At 40.6% G+C, this 22,425-nt stretch overlaps 1 protein-coding gene across 2 annotated transcripts in view; it reads left to right on the plus strand.

Annotated features, from left to right (window-relative positions):
• Positions 1 to 22,425, plus strand: part of POPDC1 (popeye domain cAMP effector 1) — a 33,283-nt gene that overhangs the window by 6,577 nt on the left and 4,281 nt on the right. For both annotated transcript variants that reach the window (XM_082481486.1, XM_082481485.1), the window contains 5 exons: positions 1,501 to 1,625; positions 11,954 to 12,141; positions 13,085 to 13,193; positions 15,215 to 15,382; positions 18,604 to 18,745. In XM_082481486.1, coding sequence (XP_082337612.1) covers positions 1,501 to 1,625; positions 11,954 to 12,141; positions 13,085 to 13,193; positions 15,215 to 15,382; positions 18,604 to 18,745 — 732 coding nt within the window. The remainder of the gene's footprint in view (positions 1 to 1,500; positions 1,626 to 11,953; positions 12,142 to 13,084; positions 13,194 to 15,214; positions 15,383 to 18,603; positions 18,746 to 22,425) is intronic.

Below are 22,425 nucleotides of genomic sequence, written 5' to 3' on the forward strand. Positions count from 1 at the left end.
TACTTTGTGTGGGACAAGGCCTTTGTGACCAAAGAAGAAGTAGTGAGTTATTGCAGTGCAACAGAGATAAACCTAGGTGTATCACAACACAGAGCATGCTGAAGTACTTTTAAGTGAGAAAGCTTATGTGTATAACAGCATGGGTCAGTTTTATGATAGAACTTCTACGGTTGAATTTACAATGACCTTGCCTTTTCTTTTTTTATAGCTATTATAGGATAACTTATTCAAACAGACTGCACCGATGACCAAGGGTCTAAGCATTGCAAGACCTTTTGACTGTGTAGTTCCCGTTTTAAAAGCAATGGGAGCCTGGCACTTGCTGAGCTTGCTACTTTGGTCTGCAGGTCATTTTGCAGTTTGAAGAGATACGGAATCAGTTTTGCAAGCCAAGATGGCAAGTGGAAGCAAACTTATTCTGTGAGCAACAGAATTAATGAAGCCTGGTTCTGAGGAGTCTGTCCCCTTTGCTTTGACCCTGCCCCATCTCTGTGCTGCTCTGCAGTATCACTCCCCTTCAATTTTTCCAGGCTTCATGTCTTCATCCCTTGTAGTCTAATTAACCAGCTGATCAGTCATCACACCTTGATTTTTCTCATTCATAAATAACTGCTGCTTTACCAGTCAGCACCCCAGACAGAATAGATAGTACTGGGTTCATTAATTCAGCATCATCTTCAGGGAGAAAGGGGAAAGGGACGCTAATTTGGCACCTTCTTTTTGTCTTTGCGTGAAACTTAAGGGAAAATATATCTGTGACCTCTACAGCCATCTCTATCAGACAGTAGTTATTTGGGAGAGACACACTGATGCATAATCTATCATTTGATAAGTATTGTCTTTGCAGGCTAAAAATAGTATCCCTAGTCATACAGAATGAATAATGACAACTGCTTTAAAAGATAAGGCAAAGTAAAGCAACTAAAAAAAAAAAAAAAAAGTAAGCATTTGAAATTTTCTCTTTGTCATAAAAGAGAATTCAGGTTCCTGTTGTGACCTTATCAAAATGCAGCCATGATGCTTCCTTTAAATTTTCAAAAATATCTGTGTAACTTAGGAGGGTTTTTTTTAAGGCTTTTGTTTGTCTAATTAATGCAATACTAGTAATAAAGTTTTGCAAGCTACATTTTTTTTTTTCTTTTTTAACTGAGATACAATCTTCCCCTGTCCAATTTCTACTTCATTTCAGTAACAGACTATCATGGGCTGCACCACTTTGCTTTCCCCAGTCCTGATCTGAATTATTATCACTCCAGTATTGCAGTCCCATGCAATAGGACTGCAGTCTGCTGTCAGCCTGTTCTCAGTGCCCGTTTGTAGCGTTGTCATGATTAGCTCCGCTACCAGCGCATGCATGGATCCACACAGCCTAACTGTAGTACAGCTTTTGGAATATATTGCCTTTCAGTAATTACACCCAGTGGACACATTCCTGATGGCTTTGTATGAATGTGTTTATTGTTCAGTGAAATTTAACTTCCTTTTTTTTAATTTTTACAGGATGTGCGTTGTTCATCATTTGGGCTACACTCTACCGTTGTGCCTTGGACATAATGATCTGGAATTCTGTGTTTTTGGTTGTCAACCTTTTACATTTCATATACCTAGTGTATAAGAGAAGACCGGTATGTATAACAGCTAAATTGCACAAGCAGCCTGGTAAGATACAAGAAAATGGAAGTTTTTCCCATGTTTGCTGGACAAACCAATGAATTGCACAGCAATACAAACTCATGAAATAAAAACATACTGAGCATTCCAGGACAGTAATTTTTTTTAAATTAGGAGTTTGGGAGGGATTAAACTTTCTTACCTCACTTTTAAGTCTTGAACATCCTCTGTGGTGGGGAAGGAAACTGATAAATTACAAGTCCCCTAGCAGACTGTTATTCTGTTATCTCAAAATAGAATTAAATGCTGATATCCATCTATAAATGACTTTCACACTCTTGGCTTTATTGATAAGTGCTTTAGCCCATATGTTTTGTACTGCCACATTCCTTTTAAATGCAAATTAAAGGTAAGCAAAATGCTGCTGCCCTTTTTGAACATCGCTGGGGCTCGGAGATAAGCAGCAAAAATGATGAATGATCCTTCCTTTTATCCCATTTACTGCATTCATTGAGTTTTGAGGGTCATGTCTGGGAATGTTGCAACTCCTTTTGATGCCTTCAGAAGGATGCGTTGGGATAACTTTCTTCAAATGCACTCTAAGAATATATTTGAAAAGTATACCAAAATTACAGGATTCTGTGCCCTGTCTTCAGCTAAATGTATATCCAATAGAAAACCAATGTATTTTGTTAGTATTATTCATCCAGAAGTATATTCTGTTTCCGCAAAATTATTAGCAACCCAGCCTTCTGTTGGTATATGCGCATCAAAACTAGATAATCTTTAAACTAATAGTTGCTATTATGTGCTGATCAAATGTTATTGAAGTGCTAAGTGTTCAAAATGTTAATGTTACATTCTCTTGTTTCCAAAATCTAAGACAGATAGATCTATAATGTGAAGATTACAGGAATATATATGGGGTTACATTATCAGTAGAATAACTCTGCCTTTACCCAAAATCAGGCACGTTCTGGAAGTGTCTAACAGCTGGTACACAAAAAAAAAAAAAAAAAAAAAAAAAAAAAACCACCAAAAACCAACTAGCTGGAAAGAAATTTTTCACCAAGTCAACGCAGCCTGCACAAGAAAGCAGCTGGGAAACTAGCAACCTCCTCCTTTCTTGGCAAGGGAGCATAGTGCTTGACCTCTGCTTTTCCTCAAGGATAGCTTAAAACTAGTTAGGCAGATCTACTACTAGGCACTTATAGATGTGTAATAAATATTTCTAGTCATTTAAAGTGAGTAATCTTGGGATTACTTGGGAGAGTAATCTTCCCAGTTAAAGGATAAGTTTGTCTTTGGTTTGTATTGCTAATGCTATAATTTTAGACTATTGAATCCATTTATGTGTCGTCATCATCAAGAAACAGCAGCATGGTGAAACTGTGCGGTATTTCTGCTAGTCAGCCCTGGCCATGCTGCCCAATGCACCACGCAAAATAACGGTGGGGCTATAATGTAGAGCCAGTGAAGCCAGACTCTGTGTTTGTGCCTGCGGTTAGATGTCCTATGCAGATACTCTGGTCTTTAATATGGAATGAGCTCACGTTGCATTCTTTTCCTTAAATGAAGCCACCAAGTTAGCATGTTGTGCTTCCCCTCAACCCACCCAAGTTAGCCTTTTAATATCGTCTTTGTCAAATGGGACAGGAATTGGCTAACAAAATCAGAAATTATTGCAAAAGGCAGGAGCACCCAGCTGATATAAACTCATTTCCCTGGAAAACCAAGCCTTCAAACTTATCTATATTTTTAAAAGTGCATTGTCATCTGTTGTTAGAACAGGGATAACAGTCCTTGGGTCCACACCCATACAACCCTTTCCAAAAATCTAAATAAAATGTTATTGGAGAGTAAAGGATCGTCTTGGGAGGAGGACACACTGTTTTGTGTTTGAGTTTAAAAAAAAAAAAAGTGTCTTAAAATGTATAAATCAACACTGAGTGAAGAAAGAAAAGCATTTTCTTCTGTGACTGCAGCTGTATACTAAAAAGCCATGTTAGCATAGGCTGGGTTGGTTTTGTACATTATAGTGTAGGCTTCATCCTATTGAAGTGCCTCTTTAAATCCTCTAGTAAACTTGTTAGCAGAATTATTTGTAGAAGTTAGGATAAGTGACAGAAGTGGATGAAGGTGGATTTAAAAAGAAGGAATTATGTAAAGATGTGAAACTTGACTGATAAACTGTCAGTCTCCAAAGTTGGTAGAAAACTACCTCTAAGAGGACCTGCCTTTAGGTTTGCTCTCCATTTCTGTTGTCCTTTCCCTCTGATTATGCACTCTCAGCAGAATTGAGGTGCTGTTCACTCCCATAGACTGTGCATCATACACGAGGTGCAAAACCACAGCTATTCTTACATAGAATAAACTAGAATTCTCGGCAGAGAATGTTAGAGGAAATGTAGGAAAATAGACTTCGGTGGACATCTGGAACCCCCAACATAAGAAAGATGTGGACCTGTTGGAGCGGGTTCAGAGGAGGGCCACGAAGATAATCTGAGGGCTGGAGCACCTCTCCTGTGAGGACAGGCTGAGAGAGTTGCGGTTATTCAGCCTGGAGAAGAGAAGGCTCTGGGGAGACCTTATTGCGGCCTTCCAGTACCTAAAGGGGGCCTACAGGAGAGCTGGGGAGGGACTTCTTACTAGGGCATGTAGTGATAGGATGAGGGGGGAATGGCTTCAAGCTGAAAGAATGTAGATTTAGATTAAATATTAGGAAGAAATTTTTCACTTTGAGGGTGGTAAGGCACTGGAACAGGTTGCCTGGAGAAGCAGTGGAAGCTCCATCCCTGGAAGTGTTTAAGGCCAGGCTGGATGGGGCTTTGAGCGACCTGGTCTAGTGGGAGGTGTCCCTGCCCATGGCAGGGGGGTTAGAACTTGATGATCTTCAAGGTCCCTTCCAACCTAAACCATTCTATGATTCTATCTTCTAAAATGCTGTGGGAGTTAAGGATTTAAACTTAAGCAGAGCCAGAGCAAGCTGTCAAAGGAAGAAGAATTTAAAGGAAATGAAAGAGATGGGAGAAGGGCTGAAATCTTTACCAGTATGGCTAAAAACAACTGCAGAAGAAACTCTGATGGGCAACCACAGCATATTAAAAGAGGCTAAAGGTTAAATTCCATCTGTCTACAACAAGTTGGTAAATTGTGTACATTACTTATATATACTAGCAAAGGAAGGGTTCTACCTACAGCAGTGTTCCTCCACTGTGGAGCACAGAATCACCCAAAGGTTAACATCTGCTGGGCTACATGACCTTTACAACTTACAGTTGTCAAGAATTAGTTCTGATATACAAAGAAACAGCACTACATGGCTAGTCTACTAAGACTTAAAATAATTTCAGTGTTTTTCCTTCCATTACGTTTAAGAAATTACAGTCTGTATGAATACTACATGAAAAATATACAGTTTTGATGCAATACATAATATTTTCAGTAATTATTTTTAAATCGGTTTTCTGTTTGTTTTTTAAACACACCCCTGCCCACCTTAACACTAGTTCCTTTTCAAGTTTAGTTCTCGGCTTGCTGTCCAACAATGAGATGGTACAGAGAGATCTCTTTTTTTTTTTTTTTTTTTTTTTTTTTTCAGAAAGACTTGAAAGGAAACTTAGTGTAAGATAAGTCTCTTTTTTTTTTTTTTTTTTTTCCCCTTTAGAACTCTTATTCAAGGCACATAATTTGGGCAGAACTTTTAAGAGTGAATAATAGTCGAGTTGCATAACAGCTTTGGGTGAGACAGGATGAGAAACTCTGTGGAATAGAAGACCGTGCAGGTTTAGGTAAGTCCTGCATAAAGAAGTTTAGTATCAGGTTCTTGTTAGAGCCTAACTAAATACTTCCCATGTCATGGCAAGAACACCAAACAGTTCTTTGCACCTGACGTGATCCATGGTGTGGAAACTGTTCAGACAGCCACATTCCTACTTCTCTGGCTCTTGAGTGAAACCAGAGGAGAGCAGGACTTCTGAGGGAGCTGGAGTTCCAACTGCATCTCTAGACAGCAAGCTTGTGCTCCAGCCACTGACACCCGAGATGTGGTTCAGCCGCAGACTCTGCTGTTTGACTTCATGCTAGAACAGCGAAGGAACACTTGCACAGCTAGATGCCTGCTGGGAGGCAAGCTAGTAGGTCTGGCATCCACCTGAGTGCAGTGCCTGCTATGCTTTGTGCTCATCCTTGACTGTGTCCTAATTTGGATACAACGTCATTAGAGGACTTCCCTGGCGAAGGTCATGGGCTTGTGCTTGAGTCCAGCAATGTTTAAACAGTGTTTGTGCTGGTGGTCTTGGGATTATTTTTTATATATATATATATATACTTTAATCTGTCTAGTTCTTTGCATGACTCCCATTGCTGTATCTGATCACGACCTAGGATTTGTGCTCTACTTTAAGGTAATGCATATACCAAATTACTGTCAATGTAAAACTACTCACTTCACCTTTATCTCTATATGAATTTACGGACTGTAGCTTTTTCTCTCTGACCATGGCAAAACATAGCACTGTTCCATAGGGAAGAATGAGGAAAATTTCTCAAACTAAAAATAAAGCATTGGAAAGATCTAATGAAAATTCTGTCTTGGACAGTGAGAGTACTTACAGTTGCATTAACAAATGACAGATAATAAGTAGTTGAAGTCAGCTGCATTTCAAATAAGTTTTCTGAATATAAATGTGAACTCTAGGTATCCCACTGTGATCCAAATATGATCTTCCACCAATTTAATGAACAACAGAAGTGACATGGTTGAATTGTAAACTTCATCTTTCTTGTTTGGTCGTGTGAAATCTCTCTGGCACATATGTCATAGTCATTTAACCCTGACCTTTGTAGATGTGCACGGTCCCCTTTCAAAATAGGTTTTGGTGGTGGTAAAGCTTACAGTGCTTACTTCAGATCAATGCCCCCAGCTCCATGCTCCAGATCTTGAATGGAACGAAGGAGCTTGCAGGAACAGTCTTCCATGCGAAGACTTCCTAGATGCTCCTTCTGGTGCGACTGGAGTTTCTACCAGAAGAGCCGTCCTAAACCAAATGTCAGCTATGTTGACTCTAAAACATATGACTACATCTTGACACACACTATAATTTTGGATAGAGAACAAAGTAAAATCATGAAACCACCACCACAGATGCCTTTACTGAATCTCTCCCTTTTTTTCCTTCATCTTCTGCAATATTGAACTGGTTTCTAAAGGCAGAAATGTGCAGGAAATAGAAACAGTGAAATGTAGGAGGAATATCTAATACTTTTAACTGGGAAGTGCTCTACATAGACAGTGACTGTTTTCCTAAGTTGTCTCAGTTACATTCTGATACTTGTACTGAAATATTACATCATTCAGGAAGTGGGCACTCTCAGAAATGAAGGGCCTCTGAGAGGAAGCATGTAATACTTGAGTCTAACAATTAAGAGCATTTTCAAAGAGTAGAGATAACTTTGTGGTCTTTACTTCTGCAGTAGTAGATGTACCTCATGAAACAGGAACTGGAGTCATCTTGTCTTACTTCATCTGTCTCCAGGTTAAACATCTAGTTTAAGCTGGTTGTCCAGTGTAATTCAACCCACCCACCCAATTATCTGATCAAGATGTGATACTGATGTCCCTCTCCACAGTGAGAGAGCAAGCCTACACAACCATTTTAAACTACTAACGTAGCTTTATGTAGTCTTCATTGCTGCTCCCTAGCAGTATGGGGGTGGGGGGAGGAATCGAGTTGCTTCATGCTGATCTAAACTGTAACACAGTGGAGAATTGGAGTCTGGCTTTCAGATTTGTGTTCCTACCACTGCATCTGGGGTCTGGGAACTGTTGGTACTCAGCTTCTCTGAAAATTGGGCTCTAAATACCAACTAAATCAGGTGAATTTAAACAATAGTTGAATCGGGGTAATATCCCAAACAATATATGAATCTCTGTTACAGACCATGATCAGCAAGCTTACTTGAAGTGATGCCTTGTAGTCACACGTGTCTTTTTAGCTGTCTTAAACATTCTGTTAATTATGAGCTTGAAGGCTGTTTTTAAGTGCTTTCTCTGTAGAAAGCTAGAGAATGGAAAAAAAAATTCTCAGGAACTAATTTTGAATGAGATTTTCTGTCTGCAACTACTATATTGCCCATCTCAAAATCAATTTTATTTGGTCATCCTCACAAATGACATTTTTAAGGAAAGGAAGGAATGGAAGAATAATTACATTTAGTTATATTACAAAATGAATAATTGATATGTTCAGTTGTTAAATATTTATTTTATTAAATGGAGCATGCAAAACAGCAGTGAGTTTCTTTTCTGACCAGAAGATTATTTCTGTGGCTTTGACTCCTTGGAGCTTTACAGACTTGGCTTTTTTAGTCTGAGTGGAAGCTGAAAGAGTCTAATCGGTGTCTCTACAGAGCTCTGACTCGGAGCTCTGGCAGCATCCCAGAATATTTCAACTACTGCTGAACAAAACATTACACCTACCCTTATGGCTTATTTGGAATATGACCCATGAGCGTGACTGCAGGAGCAGTCAGCTGCGCTTGTGAAGGGTGAATAGTCTGTTATGAGGGAGACCATATAAAATATATCTACAGTGTCCAACTTGATCAATCTTTAAGGAGCTGGTTATGGCTGCTTTTTCTTTCAAGTATTGTGCATTAGAGGAGCATCATGAAACCTGAATTACGTGCTAGTTAAGGGGCTGCATTAGCACTCCAGGGCCAAATCCTGTTCTCAGGTCTGGATGTGTTGTTTTGAATTCGTGAGTCTTGGGAGCTACTTGTATGTTCATCTGAGAAAGGAACTTAACTGTGGTCACATATAGAAAGAGGTGCAAATTGAATTGGTATGGCTGTTAAAAATGAGGGAGTTCCTGTAGAACCAGTGGGCAGAACCACTTGTCATCTAACTTCACAGGTACGTGGAACATATTTTGAAATTAAACAGTTTAGGGCAATCCCTGACACAAGACAATTTCTCTTACCAGTTTTAAATTCAATCTGTTTTGTCCATGTAGAGATCCTCTGAGGTGTTAAAGACTGTGGCATAAGGAACATACAGAAAATTAAAAACCTCAGTTTCATGTAAATGTAGTCACTGGTGGAGGTTTTAATTAGTAATTGATTCAGTGTGAAACCAGCGTAACTTGAGGTCAGGTGATGTACTGGGCTTATGTAAGACCATGAGCCCTGATGGCATGTACCCATGAGTACCGAGGGAGCTGGTTGATCTCATTGTGAGGCCACTCTTGATAACCTTTGAACAATCGGGTCAACAGGAAGAAATGCCTGAGGACTGGAGGAAAGCAGATGCCACTGCTTTCTTCAAAAAGGGCAAGAAGGAGAACCCAGGGAACTACAGGCTGGTCAGCCTCACCTCAGTCCCCCAGAAGGTAATGGAGCAACTAATCCTGGAAACCATTTCCAGGCACTTGAAAGACAAGAAGGTGATTGGCAGCAGCCAGCATGGATTCACTAAGGGGAAGTCATGTTTAACTAAACCTGATAACGTTCTACAATTAAGTAAGTGGCTGGGTAGATGAGGAGAGAGTGGTGGATATTGTCTATCTTAACTTCAGTAAGGCTTTTGACACTGTCTTCCATAAAATCCTCACAGAGAAGCTGTTGAAGTAGGAGCTGGATGAGGAAACAATGAAATGGGTTGAAAACTGGCTGAATGGCTGGGCTGAGGGTGGTAATTGGGAGTATGAAGTCTAGTTGGAGGTATGTGCTGTACACACTACACTAATATGTATGTTAGCAGTGTAACCTAGGGGTCAATACTGGGCCCAGTCCTGCTCAATATCTTCATTAATGATCTGGATGATGGGGTGGAGTGTACCCTGATGACACAAAACTGGGAGGAGCGGCTGATAGACCAGAAGGTTGGGCAGCCAGCTGGAGCAGCCTCGGTTGGAGAAATGGGTTGACAGGAACCTTATGAAGCTCAACAAGAAAGCATCTTTGCAGAAAAGGATGTGGAGGTCCTGGTGGACACCAGCTTGAACATGAGCTAGCAATGGGCCCCTGCAGCAAAGAGGGGCAACAGTATCCCTGTACCTGGACCAGAGGGAATAGGCACAGACTGAAACAGAAGAGGGTCCGTCTGAACATCAGGAAACACTTTTTTACTGTAAGGGTGATAGAGCACTGGCACATGTTGCCCAGAGAGTTTGTGGAATCTCCATCCTTGGGGATATTCAAAAACCATCTGAACATGGTCCGGGGCAACCTTGCTCTAGGTGACCCTGCTTGATCAGGGGGGTTGAACCAGATGGCCTCCACAGGTCCCTTCCTTCCAACTTCCACCGTTATGTCATTCTGTGACTTTATTCTTAATCTTGTCTGAACATTTATATTGTAGCCCTCCTGTTCTTGGTTCTGATAGCATTTCTTGGGCAGAGATTAATTTGTAGAAGGAGGGACACCTAACAAAATGTTGACAGTCTCATGAAATGGAAATATCCATTTAAATGTTTTGAGGGGGCAGTAATTCACGTTTGACTGAAGCTTATGTATGGACAGATCAAAAAAATCTAAGAAACTGAATGCTTTAATACAGTTGTGGGTGGTAAATGTACACAGATACTGTACACAAAGTTGACAATAAGTTTGGCTATATGTAAGGAAAAGAAATTTCTCAGAAGTGCTCTCACAAGAATTTTTTACATTAAGCCCTTAGGTATTGGTGTGTTTCACATGGAGGCTGCATAAAACTCCTCTTGGCTTACAAACTTGCTTTTACTTTTCATCGTTTGAGGCTGTCTGGGTAAAAAGTGAAGTCTGCAGGTTTGGGATATCCTTTTGTTGAGCTTTTGTAGAAGTATAAAGGTTGAGAAGTCATGAAATGGTAACAGCAAGGTCACAGAAGCAGCTAAGCATCTTCCTGCTAAGCAGTTTAATAATGAATTGTATACTATTTCTGTGGGATTAACCCACAATCTCTGCCCACTGGATTGTCACTGCCAGAGTGATTCTTATGGTGTTTGGTGGCACGTATTGCATCAGTGACTGAAGCTGCATGTCTAATACTCCAAATATGGTTCCACACATCTAGAAAGTTTCTGCCTCGACTCAATTTTTCCTGTATTTAAATAATGTGAAATGTAACAGGGAAACCTCAATTTTCCAAAAAGTTTTTATTATGCCTGGTTTACTGTTTCACATGCAGAGGAAAAACAGCTCAGGGAGGATTTCTGATGTGGAATACATCTCTTAGGGGTTAAAGACTAATATTTTCATGCTAAAATGCTTTCCTGGGGAGGGAATAGTTACAGTTTGATGTCCTCATGGGCCTCAGCCAGTCCGGGGTCTCCCATGGTCATTTTGGATTCCCCACCTCCTCTAGCCTCACGGTGACCAGGAGTTTCTCAATTCCCACTGTTGGCTACTGTCAGCTGAAAAGTGACTCCTGGACTCCTGTGCTGCTGCCTTCTCTCCTCCCCTGTTTTTAAGATTGAAATATAAAGAAATATCGAAAAATGTATAAACCTGGAATAGTCTCATTTGTTGAAGAAGTGATTCCTTTTCTTCTTTTTCTGCCTTTTTTCTTGTTTTTTTTTCCTTATTCTCTGTTTTGTGTGTATTTTATCTTTTCATTATCTGATGCTTATTGTTCTAATTTGTTTTCCTCCCACCAAATATGCAGGCTTTCTTCAGGCTGCCTCTGCTTTTGGGGAGGCTGTGATACTGTCTCATTCCCTGCTGCCTTCATTCAAGAAAGACTTCCAAGCTTGGGATTTCAGCCAACATCCTTTCCTTCATTGCCGCTGCCTGAGTTTGGGTGGGCTCCTAGATGTGGGATGTTCAGCTGGCAATGTTGTTATTTTTTTTTTTCTTTTTCCCTCCCTCATCACACGTGGTTTCAATATGATGGGTTTGTTTTTCAGGACTCATAGTACTGCTTTTCTAGTGCAAGTAAGCCAAGAAGCTCAGGGATGAAAGGGGCTCCCAGGGGAGCCTGAGAGAGGGCCAGAACGAGGTGTGCATGTGGTGTGAAAAATGCAGGCAACCTCATTTTTTTCCTGTGTAATTCTGGCCTGAGTCCTATTCGCTGTTACATCAACAGACGTCTCAAAAGACTCCTTGTGTCTGATTTAATGCGCCACTTGGATGGAACAGCATCCTAAAGCACCAATGTGCCTGCCTGGCTCATTTTAGATAAGGTTTTGGTCACCCTATCCTAGGCAATGTTTGTGGATAGATGTCACATTTACCGGTTCTTTCCTTGCCTAAACATAAGAAAGGTGTTCATGAAATGTAGCAACTAAACCGTGTGCGCAGGCTTAGCCTTTTTTAACTAATGCCTTTGTGTTTATTGATGTCTTCTGGTTTTGCCTTGTAGATCAAGATAGAAAAGGAGCTTAGCAGCCTCTACAAGAGAATGTTTGAACCTCTTCATGTGCCTCCAGAGCTCTTCCAAAGGCTAACTGGACAATTCTGCAACATTCAGACTTTAAAGACAGGTCAAGCCTATGCTGCAGAAGATAAAACATCAGTTGATGATAGGCTAAGCATCCTGCTGAAGGGGAAGTAGGTTCTATAAAGCTTGGGGACAGTTTTATGCTCTGTGTGATGGTTGAATAGGTTAGAAAGCTATTGGGGGTATTGTTAGGTTTCTAAATTATGTTGTTTGTACCGTGTTGTGGTCTACAGCCAAATAGTCTATAGCCCTAGACTATTTTGTGACACTGTTTTCAAATGACAGTGATGTCTCTTACTGTGGGAACATGTTATTTCTCTACTTGTGTGTGGAGCTGCATGCATTTTAGCGGGAATTATATTTGTATAATACCAAAGGCAGTGTCTTCCAGAACAAGCAAGAGGTTTGTTTGAATCTTAGATATCTAAGTCATCTTCTTAGTGCATTCGTAGGTTTTAAGGTTAAAAAATGTTGTGCACGAGTGAAGGAAAAAATAACCCTCCAGCAGACTTTAAAACAATGGGCCTATTGGAATTGATTCATTGCACAGGTACGTGCAAGCAGAGGGGTCAGGTGTGCTGCCCAGAGGCTGACAGGACCCAGGTGAGAAAGGGTAAAATCAATGCCCGTGGCCAGGCTGTAGTCTTGAAGCTCCTGCTAAACTCTGGCCAGTGGGTTTCTGTTGATGGCAACAGTGACATCAGGTTTCATCATTTTTCCTTGAAGTCATTAGCAGCTCATTACTGCAAAGCTAGTTATCTAAAGGAAGCCTGCTTCTGGTCAGGCTGTACAGTGTAAGCCTTCAGACCTTTTTCATTTTGAATGTCTTGAGGATACACACCACATCTGGTAACACAAATTGGCTGTTCTGCCTGGAATCGGTGGAGGTTTGGGCAGAAGATAGGGTAGCTCTGGGGCTGAAATTCCAGATGATTAACATATTTTTGCCTATTACCTGCTGCTTTACCATTGTCAGTTATCATATCCAAATTTAGATTAAATTAATCAACGTCCATGACTTTAAAATGTTGTTTCACGCATTTTTATTTCCAGAATGAAGGTGTCTTATCGAGGGCATTTTCTGCATAATATTTACCCCTGTGCCTTTATAGATTCTCCTGAATTTCGATCAACGCAGATGAACCGGGGTGAGAAATTCCAGGTACACTTCGGTTTAAATGTCAGTGCACATGAATGAATGAGTTCATAAAAAAAAAAACAACCCAGAGTATCAATTTGATCAACAGTGAACTATTTTGCCTGTGTAATTTTGTTAGCTTTCTAGTATTGGTGTTTCATGATTGGACCATATCAAGAATAACTTTTAAAATGAAATGCTGCAAAACAGTATTATGATGGTGTTCGCTGAGCAGTGTGGCTTTTGCTGTTCTGTTCCCTTTTATTGTTTCCAAGTTATTTTGTGTTAAGAGATTATTCAGGACAAATAATTTAAGACATGGCTTTACTGGAAAGAGATTATGTGAGCAGTGTCATGACTGGTTCAAAAACAGAAAAGGAAAAATAATTAGTGTAATATTTGGTGTTACTAAAATGAAAGACTAAAAATTCAGTCACAAGTAGTTTGAAATTGGTATTTATCTAAACGTGTGAATGCTTCTGTCGTTTTGAAAGTTGTTAAAGCAACATAAGCTGAAAGAGATCACAGTATAGAATAAAAATACACGGGCAACAATAAGGGTGTACGTCTCTGGCAGTGTAATTATGCTAGTACATTAAAGGATATCTTATAGTATAACTTGTGGGGAGAAAATACTGTTAGAGAAGTTTGGGGTTTTTTCCCACAGTACTGAGATGGCTATTTTGCTACCTTTTACTTGATATTCTTTAACAGGGTATGTGTAATAATGACCGGACGGTGGCTGACTGGGTGCATCCACACGGATACCCTGGCAGAAGTGGAGGGAGGGAAAGCAATGTAGAATCTAAAACCAGTGATTGAAGTCATATGTTCCAGTCAAACGCTAGGCTTAACGCCAAGGGGAGAGAGTTGTCCAGACGTGTTCAGTGCGCAGCAGCAAGGCGTCCTGCGGCACGGCCGCCCTCGTGGCACAGCCTATTTCTCCCATAGGCGACCAGCTACGAGTCAGTCCCTCTGAAGGGGAAAGGCTTCTGCCTGCCTTAAAAATTATTGTAATCTGGTGTGGTGTACAGCCTTCACTTGTGAATTCTGCTTGTTACTGCCATATAAACGCTCTCAGTGTTGTCGCTGCAAGAGGACACGGATTCAATCTTAAGGACCCCATCTGCTGGCAGCGCTGGCAAATTCCTCCTCAGCCTGTGTGCTTGCATTGCAGACCGTGAAGTTAAAATACCACGCATATGTGACAGTTTCCCATTATTTCTTAGGCTTTATATATTTTTAATTTTTCAGGAGGTAACGTTAGTTTATGATAGCAGAGAGCACCTGATTTCTTCGTAGATGGCTGATTTTCCCTTGCGAAACCCGCTGTTGAGTATCACGGAGCGGCACAGGTTTCGGTGTGCCATTGCCCTCTGCCGGCACAGGGGGACGAACCGGTCAGGTCCAGCCACCCTGGAGAGGATGCCAGCTCCTCCATAACTATCGATAGCTGAATTATCAGTAACTGAGCAAACGGATCCTTAGCTCAACTGCTAGAAGGCGGTACTTGCAGGATCAGCAGAGTAAACAGTGAAGAGAGAAAGGTTAAACTTAAAAAAAAAAAAAAAAAAAAAAAGAATCACTAAAAACTCTTTGATGGAGATCTTTGGATTATAGCACTTGTTCCTGTTTGGTGACAGCGACATAAAATAAAACCAAGCGACGTGTAGGCCTACTGGGATGCGAGTAGTGTCATCGCTGTAGGACTGACTTTATATGTAAACCTCCTCTTACACAAATGTTAGTTCACAGCTCACTGTTTGGGAACTTATGAGAGATATTCTCCTATTATCTCCTGCCAGGTTTGCTGAAAAACAAACTGGCCATGCTTATCAGTTAAAAATATGATGCTAATAAATAGCTGAGATATTTTACATTTTGTAAATATCATGTTCTAAGGGATACCAAAAAGTTTTATGGCTTGAAGACTTATTTCAACTGGAGGCACAAATAAAATGGTATCGCTTATTTTAAAGCACGTTTAAATGTGCTAATTTTAAATCATTTTAAAATGTACTAATTCTGAGCACGTATTTTCTCAGGTCACCATTATCGCAGACGATAACTGCAAGTTCCTGTGCTGGTCCAGGGAAAGGCTGACTTATTTTCTGGAATCTGAGCCATTTCTTTTTGAGATCTTTAAGTATCTTATTGGCAAAGATATTACAAATAAACTCTATTCATTGAATGACCCAACCTTAAATGACAAGGTAAGCAACTGAAGTTTCATTTGGGAACTTTTCTCCCACACTCTAAAGTATTGTTACTTCAATTTTAAATAGTTTTAAAGCACCTTTTTTTAGCCTGCTGCTGTCAGCTGCTGAATTCACACTCATCATTGCCTTTTAGTTCCAAAGTATGAGTCAGTACAACATTTCTGTCAGAAGCAATATTGGTTCAAGTTAGCACAGTAATGTGCAAGAAAGATGAGTAACTGAGATTCAGAACTGATCAGCTAGCGCAAATATTTCTATCCAGCTAGACATGATGGCTGGGAGCTAAAAAGGTGCTTCTCCCTGGATATCTTTTCTCATTAGCCTTTGTACAAAGAAGCTTTAGGGTTTTTTCTTAAAGAATTTGCTTGCTGGGGGTCAAACAACTGGGTAATAACTGATTGCCAAGAAGAATAATTTCAATATGTGTTGAGGGTTACAAATACAAAAAAGAAAGGGGAATGTTAGGTTGATACGATGTAGTTAGTGGAAGGAGGCATGAAATACATACAAAATATAAATAAATATAAATGCATATAAAATATTCAGTGCTCTGAATATAACTCATTCTTCTTTGCAAGTAGAGGGAGTGTGTTTTAGGTGTCACGGTAAGTGGTCGGGGCCCAGTCGTGGATATATCGATTATCTTGTTTTACTTTCATTTTGTCTCCTTACTTAGTGACATGGCTTTTCAAGATTTGGACAGTAACTCACCTGCTGGTGTTTTGTTTTGTTTTGTTTTTTATTATTTATGTAGTGGCTGTAGGGTTCTTGTGTATAATTTATTTGAAGAACTTTCACCACCATTTATGAACAGCTTTGTAATAAGCTTTATAATGAGTTTTATAATACAGTATTTTTGTATTCTGTCCGTATTGATTTAACTCACACTAACTCAGAGCAAAAATCCTTCTCATCAGATTGCCCATAAATACCTCATATATGGGTTAAATAGTTACTTCTGCAAAGTTGTGAATTTACTAGAAAATGATCCAAAAGTAATGATTGCCACTGCTACTGTACAACAGGCTTAACTTGTCGTGTCTTCATGGCTAATTAGACATTGTAAGTTTGCTCAATTTTGTACTTGCTATAGAATGAGAAAAGAAGGAATTGCTGGAGCAACAATTTAGTAGCAATAAAGCACTGCTTATTCTGCTTTCTGATCAATGAAATAGAGGATTACACTGTCTTGCAATCAGATCCTCAAAACTATTTCAGATCACTGTTTTAATCTTACTAATGCAGTAAGATAAAAGTGATCTAGCAGGAATGTACTCTGTAAAATGCATCTTATAAAGTATGTGGTTAAAGCTTTTTTTTTTTTTTTTTTTTTTTAATAAAAGAGAACTACAGGGGAATGTTCTGTAATAAAACCCACATCTGCATAGACAGTAAGTAATTTCTGGTGTGTGGCATCTGAAAGGAACATGTAGTGATGTGCCTCTTGTGTGTCCTAAGGATTGCATTCAGGCTGCCTCTCCTGCAAGACTGCTGTTCTCCACGCTCCTTCTCACCTTGGCTTTTTTTCCTTTTTTCCCTCTTTCTTCTTTTTTTCTCTCTTTTCTCTATTTTATTTTCCTCTTTTCTTTCCTCGTTCCTTCCCGAGTTTTCTTTTTTTCTACACACGGATGACAGCATTAGGCTGTCACACCTAGTATACAAAGTCATCTGCAACACAGTTGTGCTGCTGACTTCTGGCACTGTAGAGCTTCAGCACTAGTATAGATATTTCTTGAAATGGAAGTATAACAAAGTAGTCATTGTGATGTTGTCATTGGCTGGTTTTAAGTGAAAGGTCCTTATCATGCCTTCTTATCAAACCACCAAACCTCACCCCTCATTTGAGTTAACATCTGCACACTATAACTTCAGTTTGTACCAAGTCTTTATTTTTAGTGACAACAGTCACATGAATTTAAAATTATTGTAGCTGTTTTATCACAGTAACTTTTGAAAATGCATGTTATAAAAATTAAGTGTAAGCATTTGGGAAATTTGTAGTACCTTTTTATTCTTCCTCAAATGAAAATCTTGTTGTACAAGCCCTTCCTACGTAACAGAGGACAAGAACCGTCAAATAAATTCTCCTTCACTTCCCCATTGCCAGCACCCTGTGCACATGTCACTTCTCACAGGCTTCATTGACAAATAGATATATTACCTGTGTCTTTAATGCTTTTTAACTGGTGACAATCTCAACAGCAAGTTTTGTAGTTGAGTTCTGTACACAGAGAATGTACAAGAAACAACAACTAAAATTCAGTATAGATTCTTCAGAATCAAGATGGTAGTAAGAAGATAAAGAGTATCTGTTCATTGTATGTTGGAATACAGAAAAGTATCCATTTATTTGTAAGGAACCCTGTGATTTTTTCCTACCTAAGGAGATTTTCACTACTGTTAGGAAGTCATTCCTCTCCACATGAAATAGAACACTAATTCCTGACTTTTAAAATTCAGTAAAGGCGAGTTGTCCATTATGCTGTTGTAATTGATTATGACCTTCCACATGCACCTAAAATAGCATTCTGACTTACAGTAATATTAACAAGATATGTATGGTTTCATATGAATATTATAGTACAAAGACTTCTCAGGAAGGCTACTCAAAGCAAATGGAAGTTCCTAAGACCATTTGACAGGTGGAGTGTAATGTTCATGTGATGCATTTAATGGCTCTTCAGTAAAATCAAGAGCCCAATGATCATCTATGAGGAAGGAATGTCATTCACTGTTTTCTAACATGATGAAACAAAAAGCCAGGAAAGTGAACAAACTTCTGTTAAGATATAAATTGCTAAACTCTCTATATAGCATGCTGTTTTGTTTACCAAGGAGGACCAGGCTCGTCATAAAGGCTGTATTTAATTACAGAACATCATACCTAAATAATGAATTACCAAATAATAAAAATCAGCCTTTCTGTAGGAAAATACGTGAAAAATCCAGTGCAAACCAGAATTAAAATTGAGTAATTAATCTGAGGTTTCATGCTTTTCAGTGTTCTAGTTCCAATATATTTCTGGCATCTTCTATTTTCATTTAAACCAATTTACACTGCATAGACTCTTTTGTTCTAACCAATTTCTTGATTCACGAATAGTCATAGCTGAGACCAGAGCATCTACTACAGAGGAAATAGTTACTTTCCATTTTTATTTTAATTTACTTGATACCTTTTTTTAAATAATAATGATTTCTTTTTTTTTTTTTAGGCTTCAAAAAAGATTGATCGACAGCCTAGTCTCTGCTCACAGCTCTCTGTGATGCAGATGAGAAACAGTATGGCCAGTAGCAGTGACAGCGAGGATGGCTTGCAGATGTTTCTTCGCGGGACTTCCTCTGCATCCTCTCTCCGTGAGTGCTCAAAACAGTTCATACCAGTTTTGAACACAGCTTGGTTGACCATTAGAGATGATTGCAGAACTGTTGCCTTCAGTGGGAGCAGGCTGTAGCTTTTTGGATGCTGCTGTAGTAAGTGGAGGGACCTAACTGTAGGGAATTCCTAAGATGCATAAGGCTTTGTATGCTAACTGAAGCTACCTCATGTAGATACTGGCAAATAAACAGCATGCACTGTAATAATATTTGGCATGATGTTAATGTGTAGACATAAGGTGGAACGTTTACAGCAACGGCGCAAAACTGAATGTACAGTGCCTGTCACGGTAGTACCTCCTTTGGTCTGTGACTGGTGCTTGGAGAAATTAAAAACCCAACCAAAACTTTCCCTCAGCAAGTTGGTGCTCTGTATTTTCTCCCGGGATAGTTTCTGTTGGCAGGGTCTGGAGAAATGTGGTGTGCAATTAATATTTTTATGCCACCTGGAAATGCTCCAAATATCCCTCAGGCTCTCCTTCCCTCTGCTTTGAATGACAAGAGTAGTAAAGAACAGATGAAATGAGGCAATAAGCCATGTCTGACCTTTTTGCTTCTGCTCTTGGAATTTATTCCTTTATAGGAACCTTCTAAATTATTCTTCCTAGGCTATTGTTATTTTTAACTTTTAATTTTCCTGAATCTCGGCTTCAACAGTAGCCTGAACTCTGAAAGCATCTTTTGAACAAAAAAAATCCCAGAAGATGCTCAATTTTCTCATTTGGCATAAGTTCTTAGTTTAACAGAATTTAAAAGGATCGTGTAGGATTAGTTGTTTTGATTTGGAAAATATTATTCTTTAGTAATTAGAATTCAAATATACGAGGAAAAAAAAGCACTGCCAGTTATTTATTGTGGTTAAACACTCTGCTAAGAGGAAGTATTTTAAAGTATTTGCGTTTTCCCATTTAATTGTCTGTTTTCCATTGTGTTCCTCACAGTTCTCATCCAGGAACTCCTTCAGACTTGGAGGGCCTATCTATTTTCACTCCTTAACATTGGTATAGTCTGCGTGCCCAGATAGATGGAAGCAAAAGCCCTGCTAGTGTTTCACCTTACTAGAATGTTGAGGGTAACACCTGGGACATAATTTGATGAAAATTTCAGTGTTTTCTATATTTCTCCTCTGTTCCCTGAAAGGACATTTAGAATCAGAACAGTTGAGGTTGGGAGGAACTTCTGGAGATCATCTAATCCAACCCCGTGTTCAAAGCAGGGTCAGCTAGACCAGGTTGCTCATGGCCATGTCCAGTCAAGCTTTGAATATTTCCAGTGTGGAAGACTTCACAGCCTCTCTGGGGCAACCAGTTCCAGGGCCTTACCACCCTCATGGTGAAAAAAGATTTATTGCAACTCATGACTGTTGTCCTTTGTTCTTTAGTGCATGCCTCCGAGAAGAGTCTGGCTCTGTCTTCTTTATACCCTTCCATTAGGTAGCCGAAGACAACTAAGATCCCCTGAGAGCCATCTGTTCATAAGGCTGAACACACCCAGTTCTTGCAGTCTCTCCATGTACGTCATGTGCTCCAGCCTCTGACCATCTTGGTTGCTCTCCACTGCACTTGCTCCAGTATGTCCATGTCTTTCTTGTACGGGGAAGCCTAAAACTGGACACAGCACTCCAGATCCTGTCTCACAAGTGCTAAACAGAGGGGTTTAATCTCTTTCATTGACCTGTTGGCTATGCTCTTGCTAATGTGGCCTAATATATGCTACTAATATGGCCCAGTATTTAGACGGCCTTCTTCACTGCAGGGGCACTCTGCTGACTCATATGCCGTTTTGTGTCCACCAGGACCCCCAGGTCTGTTTCTGCAAAGCTGCTTTCCAACCAGTTGATGTCCAGGCTGTACTGCTGTGTAGGCTTGTCATGTCCCAGGTGCAGGAATTTCCCTTTGTTGAACTTCATGTGGTTTCTATAAGTTCTTTTCTCCAGGCTCTGAAGTTCCATTCTGACTAGCCACCCTACCCTCTGGCCTATCAAAAGTTTCCCTCACTACTTGGCTGTTGTTTATGAACTTGGTGGGAGTGCATTCCATCCCGTCATCCAGGTCATTAATATATTGAACATTATAGGTCTTGGTGGCCCTCAAGGGACACTGCTGGTAACCAACAGCCAGCTGGGTTTTGTGCTGCTGTTCACCACCTTGTGAACTCAGCGGTCCAGCGAATTTTTCACCCAAGCTGTAGTCTGTATATCTGGTCCATTTCTTACCCATTTGGCTAGAAGGATTCTATGGGAGGCTGTGGAGGGCCATACTACGGTCTAGGTAAACAACATCGACTGTACTCCCTTTGTCCACAGAGCCCATCCGCTCACCACAGAAGGCAGTCAGACTGGTCAGGTACAATCTGCCCATGGTGCATCCATGTTGGCTGTTCCCAGTCACCTTTTTGTCCTTCACGTGCTTGCACATGGCTTCCAGGAAGACAGGCTCCATAATCTTCCTGGGGACTGAGGTTAGGCTGATAGGCCAATAATTCCCTGGGTGCTTCTCCTTGCCCTTCTTGAAAATGGCCGTGACTTTTGCTTTTTTTCCTCTCCCCTGACTGCTGTGACCTTTCCAAGATCACAGAGAGGGGTCTTGCAATTGCATCGGCCAACCCTCAGCACACTTGGATGCAGCCCATGTGATTCCACAGACTTGTGCTTGCCCTGTTGACTTCAGTGGTCCCTAACTCAGTCCAGCTTTCCTGTAAGTCAGGTATCACTCTGCCAGTCTCTACCACTAGACTCAGAGACCTGGGAGGCCTCAAGACAAAACTGTAAAGTAAAAACCGAAGCAAAAAAGCCACTGAATAGCTCTGCCTTTTCCATATCCCTAGGTCCTGTGCCCCACGGAGCCATGGCCTCACAGTTTCCCTGGTCTCACTTTTGTTGCTGATGTATTTGTAGAAGCCCTTCTTGTTGCCCTTCACTAGATACAGGTCCAGCTGAGCTTTGGCTTTCCTAATTCCATCCCTGCATGCTTAGGTCATGTTTCTGTATTCCCCCCAAGCAGCTCATCCCTGCTTCCACTTTGTGTATGCGTGTTTGAGCTCTGTCAGGACTTTCCTGTTCATCTGTGCCAGCCTTCTACCACGCTTGCTCAACTTTCTGTACACTGGAATGGGCTGTCCTTGTGTTTTAAGGAAGGGATCCCTGGCGATCAACTATCTGTCCTTGGGTCCCTTTGCCCTTGCAGTCCATGTCCCATAGGTTCCTGCCAAGTAGATCCCTATTCAAGCCACAGTCCCCTGTCCTCAGGTCCAGGGTTGTAACTCTACTATTTGTCTTGCACACTTCTCAGTATCTTAAACTCCACCAGCTCCTGGACACTGCAGCCAAGGTTACCATCAGCCTTCAGCTCCCTCATGAGTTCTTCCTTGTTCGTCAGTGACAGGTCCAGCAGAGCACCTTCCCTAGTCGTCTCGTCGATCAGTTGTGTGAAGAAATTGTTTGCTACACTCTCCAGAAATCTCCTGGACTGCTTGCTCCCAGCTCTGTTGACTTTCCACCACATACTGGGGTGTTTAAAGCTCCCCATGAGTACCAAGGCCTGCGATCATGAGGCTTCATCCAGTTGCCTAAAGAAGGCTTCCATCTACTTGCTCTTCTTGGTTGGGCAGCCTGTAGCAGATACCTGCCACGAACATCTTCCGTGTTGGTCTGTTCTCTG

Source organism: Vanellus vanellus, assembly GCF_965231255.1.
Source record: "Vanellus vanellus genome assembly, chromosome: 3".
Lineage (NCBI taxonomy): Eukaryota > Metazoa > Chordata > Aves > Charadriiformes > Charadriidae > Vanellus > Vanellus vanellus.